General features: G+C 36.5%; 1 protein-coding gene across 4 annotated transcripts in view; it reads left to right on the forward strand.

Moving 5' to 3' along the window:
- Positions 1–15,494, forward strand: part of pax5 (paired box 5) — a 54,913-nt gene extending 39,419 nt beyond the window's left edge. For all 4 annotated transcript variants that reach the window (XM_081362420.1, XM_081362422.1, XM_081362423.1 and 1 more), the window contains 4 exons: positions 2,253–2,354; positions 9,718–9,804; positions 10,732–10,818; positions 12,658–15,494. In XM_081362420.1, the coding sequence (XP_081218546.1) occupies positions 2,253–2,354; positions 9,718–9,804; positions 10,732–10,818; positions 12,658–12,740 (359 nt within the window). In that variant the 3' untranslated portion in view covers positions 12,741–15,494. The remainder of the gene's footprint in view (positions 1–2,252; positions 2,355–9,717; positions 9,805–10,731; positions 10,819–12,657) is intronic.
- Positions 15,495–16,312: the final 818 nt, after the last annotated feature.

Here is a 16,312-nt window from a genome sequence, read left to right on the forward strand (position 1 = left end):
GTGGAGGTGGGGGGGAAAGCGAAAGAAACTAAAAATTCTCGGGCCAGCAGCATGTGTCCAAATTTTAATCTTAACCGTTCTATTTCATCAGAAACGATCTGAAAACAGGGCTTTAAGTGAAAAATACCGAACTTGTCCTTTAAGACAATAATATTCTAACTTTAAGAGGTTATTTACAATAATTGATTTAAAGAGTCTTCTTTCAGAAAAATAAATGTTTTTTTGAGAAAACAAAATATTCTTTTATAACTATTCTTAAGTTAGAAAATATGAGGAAAATGGCTGTTAAGAATTTTCAGAATGTTTTGTAAATCAAGCCCCTGTTGAGTGAATGATTCAATGACTTATTCATAAAGACAGTTCATTCTTGAATTAATTAGCGCTTTTCAACTTCACTCATAAAGACCTATCTACCGACGTAATGATGTAACCAGCAGAAAAAGGTACTAACATGCAGAAAAACTGTTATTTCAGTGCTGTTGGAACTCTGCTTGAACAATCAGATTCGAGGACCAGAACTAACTGTTGTCTTTTTTAATATATTTTAAAAATGTATGTGTTTTCTTTCAACACTCACATTTCATTCGCTTTATACCAGCAAACATAGAAACAGTAACTGATCAAAGAGTTTATTTTATCCAAAGGTCACACACTCACGTTGCGCAAAAACTGATGGGTATTTGAAATATTTCCCTGTCCACACTTTTCACCTCTTCCCATCATATGCTCCTTTTCCTCCATCCCTGAGTTATTCTCCACCTTGCCTCAATCTCTCTTATTCCTTCTCTCATCTTCTCTATCATGTTTTTTAAGCTCTGATAAAGTATTCAGTTTCCCTCCTCTGACTCTGTTTTCGCCTCCCTCCACCTCACGGGCCCTACAGCGGCTTAAATGGTGGCTGTGTTGAAGAGGATGGATGAACTGAGGGTGATGGTGTTTATTATGATGAATGGGCTGCAGTCTACAGATCAGCACCATGTGCAGACTGAGAGATGATTCACTCTGACAGCCATGTCATGTAGCCTAATACAGTTATACATCCATACAACAGGGAGAGAGAGAGAGAGAGAGAGAGAGGGAGAATTAAATTTAGAAACTGCCCAGTGATCATTGTGAAATGGACAAGTTAAATCGCTTGTTAATATTTTCAATAATACATCCTTGTTTGTTTTTTAATTAACTCTAATCAATAGTCTATATAGGGTACTGACTGTTGCCACATGTGAGTCAGTTACCTGTGCCTAAAGAGCTTCATTTTTTACCTTTCAATTTCACTGACGTGATTCTCTCTTTAGTTCCTCTCAGGCCTGAGGGTGACACGGGACATGTATTTTTTTACACTAACAGTAGAGACAACCAGACCCTGTCATACATCAGTGCATAATTATACCAGAGACCCTATTACTGGGGCAAAGGCAGATTTGTGATCTGACATAAAGTAAGATGGCTATATTAATCGGGATGGTTATACAGGATGTCGCTAGTTTACCAAGCTCATGAGATGTCACTTATCAGATTTAATAAGCTACAGCACAGATCCAAGTTTCATTCGCTTTGAAATGTGAACGCTTTCTATATCAGCTTTTAAATTACACTAGTTCTTAATTGAAACTTTATTAATAAGAAAAATGGTCATAAATTTATGCACAATTATTAAAATGCTCCAAAGAGTTCTGATGTACAGTCCAGCAAGTTATATTAATACGCCAATTTAGTCTTTATGAGTGAGCCATTAAATGTGATTTATTCAACAGATTCGTTCAAAAAGCCAAATTCATTTAGGAACATCATTACTGTGTCAGTGACTAACAACTGTCAATTCGGTTTAGGCTTCATTTGGAAATTTTTCATTTGTGGAACAAAAATGCACAAAGTAACGAAGTATTTCAGTATTAACTTTTTGTTTTTTTGCACTGTTGCATAAAAGCAATATATTACTCACACTGTTGGTCTGATTACCAGCCATGCTGAGTGGTAACACTAGAATCAAAACAAGAATATCTTCGTTCCGTGAAGACAGACTGTTGTTTTCAAATGTTTTATGCATTTATTTATAAAAAGTATTCCTTTGCGTCACAACTAACAAGCGGATAAAAAGGTTAAAGACTGGTTAAGTGAACAATTATAGGAGAAATTGCTTCATAAATGGTTGTGGTGATTGGAATGACTCACTGACAAGTTAGATCAATAAACTCTTCCCTATGGAGTTGATGCTAATCATGCTAGAAATGCTCTTTTTTCTATCTTTACAGGTCGTGACCTGGCCAGCACCACGCTCCCTGGTTACCCTCCTCATGTTCCTCCAACTGGGCAGGGTAGTTACTCCACACCCTCCCTCACAGGGATGGTACCTGGTGAGTCTCAACCAATTTTTAACCGTACAAACTACTTACGGTTTGCTTAAAACAGTAATATTGTGAAATATCAATACAATTTTAAATAACAGTTTTCTATTTTAATATATTTTAAAATGCAAGTTATTCCTGTGATGGCAAAGCTGAATTTTCAGCATCATTACTCTAGTCTTCAGTGTCACATGATCCTTCAGAAATCAATGCTGATTTGGTGCTCAGAAATTATCGGCACTCGGTTATTAATCATGACGAAAATGGTCGTTGTTGAAAACTGTTTTATAGTTTTTTGTGAAAATCATGATGCATTTCTTTAGGATTTTTTTATGAAAGAAAATTCAAAAGAACAGCATTTATATGGAAAAAAATGTAATTGAAATTTAAAGCATCCTTGCTGAATGAAATATTAATTTTACTTACAGCAAACTTTTGAATGGTAGTGCAAATCACGATTTCCACAAAAATATTAAGCAACAAAAACTTAAGTTTGTTAATTATGGAACTGTTAGTTATTGCTAATAATAATAAATGTTTTGTGAGCACCAAATCAGCATATTAGAATGATTTCTTAAGGATCATGTGACACTGAAGACTGAAGTAATGATGCATTTTAAAATATATTCAAATTTTAAATTGTAGTATTTCACAATAATACTTTTTTTATTGTATTTTGATCAAATAAATGTAGCCTTGGAGAGCATAAGAGACTCTTAACAACATTAACAAATCTTAATTATTCCAAACTTCTGATTGTAGTGTACAGACAGAGAAGTTTATCCCATCATAGTGGATTGAGTTCTTTAGGCATAATGCTGAAGAAGGGATTGATGACAAAACTAATAGATAGGCTAATTTTCATACATGTGCCACCCTCATTCTTTCTCTCTCACCCTCTCTCGCTCTTCCTGCTGTAGTCACTCTCCCAATACCCCCTTTTCACCTCTGCTTTATTTCAGTTGAGGTCCCAGTGGGAGGGGGTCTTGTCTTTGCCACTTCCTGTCTCCCCCATCTGCCAGGTTGACAGCACTCCCAGGGGGTTATGGGATGGAGAAGGGTGGGGGGGTTGTTGGGTGGCTGGCAGAGTGTGGGGCGGGTGGACTGGCTTTGAGTCTTCAGCAGGAGTGGCTGGACTATTAGACCCCAGTCACACAGCTGTCCCTTCTCAACATCAGTAATTTGTTTTTAATGAGAATCATCGCTGACCCTTGACTAATTCATTCATTCTCCTGGAGACTCCCTCGGCCTCCTTTCTTTTAGCTGTTTTTTAATCCACAGGCCACTTCAGAATCACAGAAATACACACGGATTTTCTGACTATAGGATATTCATATTCACAAACACAAATGTCTTTGAATACTGTTCGCATAGATGCATGTGGCTTTAAATAATACTAACTTGAACAAATGTTTTCTTCATCTGACATAATTTGAAATTAACTGTTTTTTGTTATGTTTTTTTTTAATGGTTAAGGATTACCTGATTTTTTTTGTGTTGTCACTGGAACACATTTAACAGTTTTGTATCGTATTTTTGGGTTGAGGTATATATATATACAGTGAGGAAAATAAGTATTTGAACACCCTGCTATTTTGCAAGTTCTCCCACTTAGAAATCATGGAGGGGTCTGAAATTGACATCGTAGGTGCATGTCCACTGTGAGAGACATAATCTAAAAAAAAAAAAAATCCAGATATCACAATGTATGATTTTTTAACTATTTATTTGTATGATACAGCTGCAAATAAGTATTTGAATACCTGAGAAAATCAATGTTAATATTTGGTACAGTATCCTTTGTTTGCAATTACAGAGGTCAAACGTTTCCTGTAGTTTTTCACCAGGTTTGCATACACTGCAGTAGGGATTTTGGCCCACTCGTCCACACAGATCTTCTCTAGATCAGTCAGGTTTCTGGGCTGTCGCTGAGAAACACAGAGTTTGAGCTCCCTCCAAAGATTCTCTATTGGGTTTAGGTCTGGAGACTGGCTAGGCCACGCCAGAACCTTGATATGCTTCTTACAGAGCCACTCCTTGGTTATACTGGCTGTGTGCTTCGGGTCATTAAGACCCAGCCTCGACCCATCTTCAATGCTCTAACTGAGGGAAGGAGGTTGTTCCCCAAAATCTCGCAATACATGGCCCCGGTCATCCTCTCCTTAATACAGTGCAGTCGCCCTGTCCCATGTGCAGAAAAACACCCCCAAAGCATGATGCTACCACCCCCATGCTTCACAGTAGGGATGGTGTTTTTGGGATGGTACTCATTATTCTTCTTCCTCCAAACACGTTTAGTGGAATTATGACCAAAAAGTTCTATTTTGGTCTCATCTGACCACATGACTTTCTCCCATGATTCCTCTGGATCATCCAAATGGTCATTGGCAAACTTAAGACGGGCCTTGACATGTGCTGGTTTAAGCAGGGGAACCTTCCGTGCCATGCATGATTTCAAACCATGACGTCTTAGTGTATTACCAACAGTAACCTTGGAAACGGTGGTCCCAGCTCTTTTCAGGTCATTGACCAGCTCCTCCCGTGTAGTTCTGGGCTGATTTCTCACCTTTCTTAGGATCATTGAGACCCCACGAGGTGAGATCTTGCATGGAGCCCCAGTCCGAGGGAGATTGACAGTCATGTTTAGCTTCTTCCATTTTCTAATGATTGCTCCAACAGTGGACCTTTTTTCACCAAGCTGCTTGGCAATTTCCCCGTAGCCCTTTCCAGCCTTGTGGAGGTGTACAATTTTGTCTCTAGTGTCTTTGGACAGCTCTTTGGTCTTGGCCATGTTAGTAGTTGGATTCTTACTGATTGTATGGGGTGGACAGGTGTCTTTATGCAGCTAACGACCTCAAACAGGTGCATCTAATTTAGGATAATAAATGGAGTGGAGGTGGACATTTTAATGGCAGACTAACAGGTCTTTGAGGATCAGAATTCTAGCTGATAGACAGGTGTTTAAATACTTATTTGCAGCTGTATCATACAAATAAATAGTTAAAAAATCATATATTGTGATTTCTGGATTTTTTTTTTTAGATTATGTCTCTTACAGTGGACATGCACCTACGATGACAATTTCAGACCCCTCCGTGATTTCCAAGTGGGAGAACTTGCAAAATAGCAGGGTGTTCAAATACAAATACTTATTTTCCTCACTGTAGCTAAATTTAACCTATTAATTATTTCGCAGTCAGCGTAAAAAAAACAAACAAAAAAAAGTTGCCAGCCAGCACCAGCATTTTTGGTCATTTTCACAAAAGTTTCATGGCCCCCAGAATATTTAGTTGTATGAATATCTGAATATGCAAAATCAAAATAAAGAACATACCCTCTGCTTTTAAACAAAAAAAGAGTTTTATTCTAGCTTCTTGCATTACTTTTTTATCAACTCTTGAAGTTCAATAAAAAATATTTTGAGCAAAAAAATAATAAAAATCGATGGAGTAGATCGAGTCCATCAACACCCCCAAAGCTTGCACAGTCCTACTGGGTCGACATTTCATTCAGTTACATTATATGCTTACATATTATATCGTTTGCTTCTGCTTCTTCTTTGCCTGTGTTTTGATTAGGAGATTCAGAAGAAGCGTAATAACGCCCCCTACCATATAACAGTGAAAACACGGAAAGCCGTACATTTCCGTCAATGGCGGGGAAAGAGTTAAAAGAACTATCTCTTGAAGAGTGCCTTCTCTTTAAAAAACGCGTTCCAAAATTTACTCACAATTGCTGTCCTGTGGCAAAACATGAGAGCGGTTGCGTTTTAGACCAAACATAATTGTGACTGAGTGCGACCTGGATGCATCAGTGAATGGTGAGATATTTTGCTCAATAAAATGATCCTGCCAGAAGAATAGCAAGAGAACTTTATTAAGTCTGTTCCATCTGTACCATCTCAGTGAGCTTTTATGAGTGGATGTGTGATCAGTGTGGATGAGAAACTTTTATAAAATGCGTGAAAACACTAGTGAGGACAGAGAGCATTTTGAAACGAAAACGCCATTTTCAAATGTATCCGGATTAATGTAGACATAGCCTAAAACGATGACCGACAAAGAATTGAACAAAACAGGGAGTATATACACAAGGCAACTAAATGAGACTTGTAACTACATTAGCAACCAATGAAACGAACTAGGGAATTAACAAGACCAACCTTCTACGCACACCTTAGCCAGACTGATATACTATTTTATATTTATATATATAATAATTCCACCAAATCAGCTCATCTTTGTAAAAATGGCACAGCTTTTTAAATATCTAAATCTACACTTAAAATCAGTCAATCAAGTATTATATTATGATATTATGATAATCAAGTATTATTTAATGATAGAACTCTAGTAATTAGAACAAAAACTTAATAAAAAAATTGTCATTTTAACTTAATTTTACTTTAATTTAGGACTGGTGGTAGAGCTTAAGATATTGTTGGTCATTCACTGTTTCTATAAAAAAAAAGGAAAAGGAATTAAAAGATAATAATCCTACTACTAATTCTACTACTAATAATGACAATATACAACACATGAGCTGCTGGGTTTATGAATTTTAATCACATTGTCAGCGTTTGTTGATTTGCTGAAATTAAAACAGGGATGAGTGCCATCCAATGAGATTGCCGTTTGCGCATTACCGGACAACCCGGCATATCTTCTGCTTGTTCTTAAAAGCTGAATAATTCCAGATGAACTCCGTTATTTTGACAGGAAAATACAAACAAGAATATCGTTTACATGTAGCGCGTCAATTTTGCGTGGTATGTAAAACTCTCACACTTTCTCTCTTTGCATTATATTTACAGATCACTTAACGGAGAGTGAAACTCTCAAGTGCTCAGTCAGTGTTCAGCGAGTGCAAATATAACTATGCTAAACTCACACTTGATACTAGCCAATGGCTGATAATAGACATTCTTTCACTTGCCCAGAGTGAAATTTAATCGCATATGCGAGTGATTTACTCGCATCGTAGAGGGTTGAAGACTAAACTGTAATGAAAAACAAGTAACACAGGCACATGAATGAAAACTTTTCTAGTGTAGTATGTAAAAGAATGAACAATTGTTTAATCAACTACTGTTCTCTTCCCAAATGTGGCTTACCAAGCTAAATTGTAACAAAAATTTGAAGGAAAAAAATTGGAAGGAGGGATTTCAGTTCTAATAAAGCTACTCAATAATTAATTTTCTCTCTCAATGTCTCATCAAAGTGTAGGTAACAAATGTGTGCTTGTCTAGCTTCAATATCAAGTGCAAGGTAACGAGTGATATAGTGGGAAATCTCTTGTGCAAAAAGACGAATAGACTGGTAGAAAAAAACAAAAGGTCTACGATGAAGGATTGTTCACCAACCCTTGTATCAACTCCCTGAACACAACAAAACAAACCCAAGCCAAAACAACAACATGTCTCTTGTCGTGTCTCCAGTCTGTCACACGGGTGTCTCTGTCGATGCTCTCCCCGGTTGCCACAGTGACTCGTGGGGTCTTGTCTGGTCCCCTCTCTTCAGAGCAAGATCCGTAACCTTGTCTCGTATTTCCCTCCGACTGAATCCCCCATGTTTCCCCCACTTCTGACAAGCATTTATGACCTTGCAACCCATCTCTCTCGCTGGGGAGACCCCATCCCTATTTTCTTCTCCGTCCATAAGTCATCCCCCTCGCTTTCACGAGCATCTTCCCTAAACAACCTGACACGGTTTAGACGCTGTGGCGCAGAGTTGACAGAGGAGAGGTAACCATGCCAACGATCCCATCTAAGAGCGTGCTGAAGGTTAAGAGTAGGAACAAAGCTCCAGACATGTACTTTAGATAATCCCATTTCATTTACCTTCAACTATTTTTTTCCCCCTGTCTTTATGATGTTACATTTTAATTACTTTGAAGGCAACATTCTCATAAATAATGTCATGTTCACATATCCCTATTCTTTTATATAATATACACAGTATGCGTGAACTTTCTAATTACATTCTAATATGCTGATTTGGCACTCAAGAAACATTTCTTATTATCAATGAGACAAACAATGGTTTCCACAAAATATTTTTGTGGAAACTGTGATGCCTTTTTTTCAGGATTGTTTGATGAATAAAAAGTTCAAAAGAACATCATTTATTTGAAATTGTATTATTTTGTAACATTATACGCGTTTACCTTCACTTTTGATCAGGTTAATGCGTCAATGCTGAATAAAAGTATTTATCTATAAATAATCTTACTAAGCCCTCATTTATGTCCCTTCATTCTCAGTAGAAACAATCTTAGTCTCTTAAATTAGATGAGATTTAGCTAGCTATTTTACTCTGCAGAAACAATACAAATTGTGATGTTGCTTTAAATATTTATTTTTTTAATTAAAGTTCACTTTAGTTGTGGTTAGTTGTAATAAATAGAAATTATGAAAACTTGCTCTCTAAATTGAAATTTATAATAAACAAAATGAAAATGTCATTATTTACTCTCCATCTAATGCAAGCTAATTTCTACCTGTTTCTAACATTTCTTGTAATTGTGACTTTTTTTGAAGAATTTTTCTTCGTTTGAAGAACATTTCATAACCTAAAGAACCTTTTTTCCAGTATGAAGATCCTTTTTTACAATGAAAAGTTCCAATGGATGTTAAAGGTTCTTCATGGAACCATTAGTACCTTTATTTTTAAGAGTGTCTAGTTAGCTTGCTTAAAACCCCAGTTAGCATTTTGCACAGCTTGTATTTAATCAGTCATGTTGAGTACATTGATATCGTTAAAATGCTGATAATTTTGATAAAAAAAAAAAAAAACTGTGCATGAATGCCTTTAATGCTTATTTACAGCTCTCAGATATGATAGATTTATATATTTCACTGCCATTTTTTTTTCAAAAAATGGATTAGTAGTGCCTTTTCTTCTCTCCCTATATCTGCTGGATCCTCTTCCTCCACTTTCTCTCAGAGTGTATCGCTTATTTCTCCTCTCCTTCTCTTTCGTTCTGTTGCTTCCTCTCTTTCAGCAGGGGGGCTGACACACAGGGGAGGGGGGCACAAAACCAGCCAGGCAGAACCGACAGAGCGCGAGATGGAAGGAAAGAGAGAGCGAGAGAGTTGGGGCCTCTGATTTTGTGACAGCCAGCAAAGGGAAAGTGTTCCCCAGGGAAAGGGAGAACGAGGGAGATGGGAAAAGAGGGAGAGAAAGAGACATGGAGATAAAGGGAAAACTACACTGAAGCAATGGAGGAGAAAAACTGTCACAAATCGACACTTTCACCTAGCCAATTGGAACTTTTAGGCTCCTACACACTACGTAGGATGTAAAATCAACCTGCTGACTGAACAATTTTACACGCATATCTAATATTTTTATTGTCTTTTCTTAAATTTCAGGAGGAGATTTCTCTGGCAGTCCATACTCCCATCCGCAGTATTCGACATACAATGATTCTTGGAGATTTGCAAACCCCAGTCTACTAGGTAAAAGCTGCTGAAAGCACCGTCTGGACAGTGATGGAGCAAACTTTCTCAGCCCATGCTTTTGTAATAATGTGCTTTAAAGGAATAATTCACCCAAAATGAAAATTCTGTCATTATTTACTCACCATCATATGGAAGCCGGTTTCTGCCTCAGAATAAGAAAATAAATGAAAAGGTAATTGTGACTATATCTACCAATATAACTTTATATTTCAAATTACGACTTTCTCGTAATTGCAACTTTCTATATAACAATGAGACTTCATATGTAACACTTCCTACTTTATATCTCACAGTTAAACTTTTAATGCAATTAAAATAATTTGCCCTCATCTGCAAATTCATCCTCCATTATGCATATTTGAACTGCCGCCATCACTAGTTAGGACTCGCGCTAGAACCAATGGACATGAATCCGATTTCAGGGCTTCAGTGAAAGGGAAGATTATCGGAAAATTGAACAACTTCAGTCTGTTCCACACAGAAAGGTTATGTAAAACTTATACACTACCATTCAAAATGTTGTGGTCAGTATTTTTTATCTTTTTTGAAAAAAACTAATAGGCCTAATTTTGTTTTTATTATATTGTTTTCATCAAGGATGCAAAAGGTGACTGTAAAGACGTATAATGTTACACAAAAAAGTAGCACAACTGTTTGCAACATTGATAATAATAAGAGATTTTTCTTGAGCTCCGAATCAGCATGACCCAGTCATTGTATATGGAAAAGATTCTATAGATAACAAAATACCTGTTTGGATGGACATGTGGGAGATCGAATTTTCATTTTTGGGTGAACTATTCTTTTAAGTGGAAAATAAAATGCATTGGCTTAAGAGTGCTTTATAAAGGATTCATTTATAGTCACATTTCTAAAATAACTGCATTTTACTTATTGTTGTATGTGTGTGCACTTTCTTCTCAGTGTTCCAGCAGGAGTACGGTTCTTTACTGGGCTCGGAGAGAGCAGCTTCATCGGGTCTATTCTCCGGCCAAACCCCACAACCCACAGGTACCAAAACACCCATGCCATCAGAGGGGGATGTGATGTTTAAAACATTGTTTGGTTAGCATGCCAAGTATGGTGCACAGAATAAGTGTTTTAGAAGAACCTGCCCCGATCAGCAAAACCTCAGACTGACACATCTGTCAAGAGCAAGGTGAAGGTGCATAGGCTTAAAAACAGTAATATGTGTGTAAGAGAGAGCCATAGAGCTGACCTTAACGTTCCCAATGGACAAGGGGTTCCTTGGAGATTTCATGATTTTTTGCTTTGTGTGTCAAGAAAGAGACCCTGATTTGACAGAAGTTTGACAGTGTTTGTGTGAAGTGCTCCAAGGCAAAGTTTAGTGTCTATTAGGGATATATCGTTTTATTGAAATCTCTGTTTTAATGCTCTCATCTAAGTAGTGAGACAAGGAAGAATTGTGAAATTAGTTTACTTAAACTTACTGGGCACAAAAAAGTACTGTAAATCATTGCAATAATCACAATGTTGCATAATATTGTTGTCAGCAAAATAATTGTGAATATAGTTGTAAAAAAATATTTGAAATATATCCCTATAGCATCTATGACATTGTGATATACCTCACGCTCTCAAACTAGGTTTTACCACAACACAAAAGCTACTTAATCACACTCATATAATCTTCATTTCCAGGGAAGACAAACACACACATCCACCATATTTCTCCAACATATTTCTCCCAATTTCAAACTCTTTACCTCCGTCAATAAAGACTAAGCAGCGTTGTTGTCCCTGTTCTCTGTTATACCCTTCACTCATGCCCGCTGTCTCTGTGTGGAATAAAGAAAAATAATTCCTGCTAAAACTAAATATGATACTAAAGACATTTCTGGATCTAAGGGGTCCATCAGCACTTAATGCCAACACAGACTGATCAAGAAGGATCATGTGTCCTATAGAGCAGAAATGGTCTTTTCCCAGCAGAAACTGAGCTGATGATGATGGTGTCATTTCAAATAAGTGGAAGGGTGACATGATTGTGGGGGACTGATAAATCAAACGTACCCTGGGCGGTAAATCCATCATCCTGTAATCAAATATATTCTTTGTATTGAATGCATTGCTTCTTATTTAGCATTTATTTTAAAGCAATCTTTAACTGCTGTTGATTTCAGATCATTTTAACAGGAGTGCATGGTTATAATAAACGCACTGCCACAAAATGTTGTAAAAATGGTTGAAAATAATACATTTAACATGACTCGTTACACTATGGTTAAAAAAATTGGGGCCAGTATGTGTTTTTTAGCAAAGATGCATTAAATTGATCAAAAGTTAAAGTAAAGATGTGTATAATGCTACAAAAGATTTCTATTTCAAATAAATGTTGTTCTTTGCATTCATCAAAGAATCCTGGAAAAAGCTATACAGTTTCAAAAATGTATATACAGAACAACTGTTTTCATCAATGATAATAATGACAAATGTTACTCGAGTAAAGAATCAGCATATTACAATGATTTCTGATGGAGTGATAGCTGCTTCAGCTTTGCCATCATGGGAATACATTACATTTTAAAATAAATACAAATTGAAAACAGCTATTTTAAATTGTAATAATATTTCACAATATTATGGTTTTTACTGTGTTTTCCATCAAACAAATGCAGCTTTAATGAGCATAAGATACTTTCAAAAACATTAAAAGCATCATTAAATCTTACCTACCCCAAACTTTTGGTAGTGTACAGAAATATTTAAAGTGAGGTTTAATTTGATCATATAAACAGAGTTGCAAAACCTAGATTAAATTTAATTATTAGATGGGGGCCATTTGTATATCAAATGACTGATAGTTTTTTTTTTCCATATCCCTTTTAGGATCTCCATACTACTATAGCGCAGCCACACGGGGACCAGGAACGGCAGCTACAGCAACTGCCACTGCCTATGACCGTCACTGACCAGCCGAGCAGAGGAGAAGAGGAATGGTGAAGGAGTGGGAGAAACAAAAACAAAAAAGAGGAGTGAGAATGGATTGATAACGCCCACATGAGACTGCCTACATATGGAAGAAAAGAAGTGGAGGAGAAGCAGGAAGGAGAATGGAGAAAGAAAAAAAGAAAGAAAGAAGAGGTGACAATGTTTTCCTGCCAATTACAATCAATGGTCCAATCAGTAGCTTCAGCTGATGTGTCTAATTTCTGTCCATTAGTGGAAAGTATACAACCATTCACCTGTATTCTTGTGGTCTCACCTCACACTAAGGGGCTGTTTACATGTCACCGTTTTCAACTAAAAACGGAAAACTTTTTATGCGTTTTGACCATTCATTTACACGGCAAAAAGCGTTCTGGGGGCCTGAATACGCAAGCTTTTGAAAACGATACCGTTATGGTCTCCATGTAAATTACAAAAACGTGAATTTGTGAAAATGGTGACGTCATGCGCATGCATATACATGTTCAGACTATAGGTGCGTAGTGTTTCTTAAAGTGACATCGCCAACTACTGGCCTGGCCTGCATAATACAGCTTTTTAGTAATTTTCGCGGATCCGTGTGAACGGGGATTGTTTTGACAACTACGCGAAAAACGCAAAGGAAAAATGTTTCCGTTTTTAGTACATTGTTGTCGTGTAAACGTAGTACCCTAAATCTGTTATTGCTTTTAATTTATCTTCTGTCATTAAAGCCTTGCTTATCCTATCGTCTTTGCATCTCTATGCAGTCTGTTCTTATAGAGATGATCAGGTGTTGGGAGTTGGTACCAGACAATCTACTAGTGGCAGCTTGAGATGACCTACGTGATTTTTGAGTCGTTCATCAACTGTGTGAATGTGGCACATCATAATCTGTCTTACTAAACTTGACTAGACGGTTTTACTAGTCCGCTAAAACCATGAATCGTTTTGGAGAGAACCTAAAGTATCAAGTGAACGGAGATTTAATAGAGTTGGACAGATAACTCAGGTCGGAATATTGGCATTATTTACTTTAAAATTAGCCAGCGTGAAGGACAGACCCATTTCACCATTGATCATGGGATGCTTCCATTTGAAATAGGAGTGTAATTACAGTAGAGTTAGGAGAGAGATTACTGAAAGATTCTGAAATTAGCCCTGATGCGTAAGCACAAGAATATTTGAGCCCTAAGTTCTAATCTAGGTATACCATTCAAGCATAATGGACTTCTTAAATAAGATGGAAGTTTAGCATTTGTGCGATGAGACGCATATAAATGGGACTGTTTTGTGATTTCAGTCATTAAGTTGGAAAATAGCAGCATTAAAGCACTGTTGTCATGAATGAGAGCACTGTATTTTAAAGACTCCTCTCCTTCCTCAGTGTAGATAAATACTATTTACGTATGTACAGAATACCCTTATTCAACTGTACATTAGTAAGATTTATAGCTATTTATGATGGAGAGTAATATATATAATTGTGTGTAAAAGTTTACTGCAGACAAATGCTACAATGCTACTGCTAGCTAAAGATGTTGCCGTGGAATACGTAGCTGGTTCTCTTTTCAAACCCCTGATGTTTCATTCCAAACGCAAATCAGTTGCAATTAACAGAGCTTGCTGGTATTGAAGCGCTGACAAACTTTTGTAAAGCCGCTACATTTTAGAAGGGGAACACCGTTAGCGATGCTAATGTCCCTAACAGGAAGTGATGTCATACTGTCCGTCCATTCAAAACATCTCCTTAGCCTCCCCAAAGATAGGCTACTCTTTAGTAGTGCAAATAGACACTCTTAAAAGCACAAAGTGGCAAATCTGTTATCCGGAAGTTACCTTTTTTGTTCATGCTCCATGAGTGCATTTGTTTTTGAATATTCCCTTCATCCATACTGCGCCAAGACAATGCATGAGACCAAGGTGGAGGCCTTACCAAACTCTCTATGTAGCAACATTAATGCTGTACATTCTTCCCTATTTGTCTGTCTGAGATATCCTGTACATCTATCATTTACAATGACAAGAGCTTTTGATATCATTATTGACTAATATATTGATATCTAACTTTAGATTCTAGTAGACGAGCAAAGACAAAAAGTGTGCTTTATTTAGCTATTGTCTGTGATGAGTGTTCCCAGTTCTTGATTTCCTTGTTTCCTTTTCTTTTCAATACACTGTGCATTGCTGAGTAGCTTTCGAAAAAGGAGAACACTGTAGTTGTAGTAGTGAGTCGCAAGCACCAAAATTTTGATGTGAAGTAATAAGAAAAAAAAAGACAAACCTATGAATATATATATAGAAGTTGATAGTTTTTATGTTTTTATGTTGTTGCTCTGGACTGTAAAGTAGTATTAGGATTTTTTTGTAGACCATATGTTGCAAGTTATGCAACTCTAAAGAAACCCTTGATGCCGTTTACCACTAATGACTACTGGTGAACTTTGACCTTTTAAACTTTTAGTCTGAGGCATTATGAACCTGAAGTACACCAGCTGAAATCAAGGACAGTGCCTTTATTTTTCTACCGAGTCATCCAGAATGACCACGCGTCACTAAATTGCGAAGCTGTCTGCATGACATAATGAGATCAGAGCTTGACCAACCAATCAATCAACCGATGCCACTGCCCACAATTTTTAACAGTGTTTTTTTATATGCCAATTTTACAAACTAATTAAAACCCAGCAAACAAACTAGAGGAAAAAAAGATACTCATATTATCTATTAAATATTCTAACAGCAAGTAAGATATGATTATCCATAAATAAAAAAAAAACATTGTTCTATTATATACAATATTGTTCTGACAAGTAATTTACACTAAAAACAGATTAAATGAGACTAAAAAGTAAATAGCAAAATTATTAGCAAAATCCACATATGAGACCCAAAAGCTGTTTTATTTTCTGATGATATAACAGGTACACTCTTAGAAAAAAAGGTTCTATATAGAACTTTAAAGGGTTCTATCAAGCGCATCATATATAGAACATTTTAGGGGTTCTCATTATGGGATCATTTTATGGATTTAGTTTTAATTCATTCGTTTTTTCATTTTAATTACATTTTATGAATTAAACAGCTTGTTAACATCCTTTATCACTATAAAATGTTTTTAAATAACCTGTTAAACATTAAAGTATTATGCAATCATTTAAGACATTTCTCCTTATATAAAACCTTTTTGGCATAAAAGGTTCTCTAAAATTGAGACAAGAACCCTAGGGTTCTATATAGAACCCCACTGAACCTTTTTTCTAGGAATGTACAAGAGACTCCTGATGGCAACATGAATTCCTTTGTCTTAAAGTGAAAGTTCACACAAAAATGAAACTTCTGTCATCATTTACTCCAAGTGTTTCTGTGAATATACGGAAAGTAACATTGGACCACTTTGACTTTCATTGTATGGACAATAAAACCACTGATGAGTTTTTCAAAATATCTTTTGAAATGTAAATGGCATACAGGTTTAGAATGATGTGAGGGTGAACTATCACTTTAAGCACTGAGAATGAATGTTAGATTAATTATGAAAGGATTGCCGTGCCATTTATCTGACAATTTTTGTTTA

The sequence above is a fragment of the Scardinius erythrophthalmus genome (assembly GCF_964197995.2).
Source record: "Scardinius erythrophthalmus genome assembly, chromosome: 3".
Lineage (NCBI taxonomy): Eukaryota > Metazoa > Chordata > Actinopteri > Cypriniformes > Leuciscidae > Scardinius > Scardinius erythrophthalmus.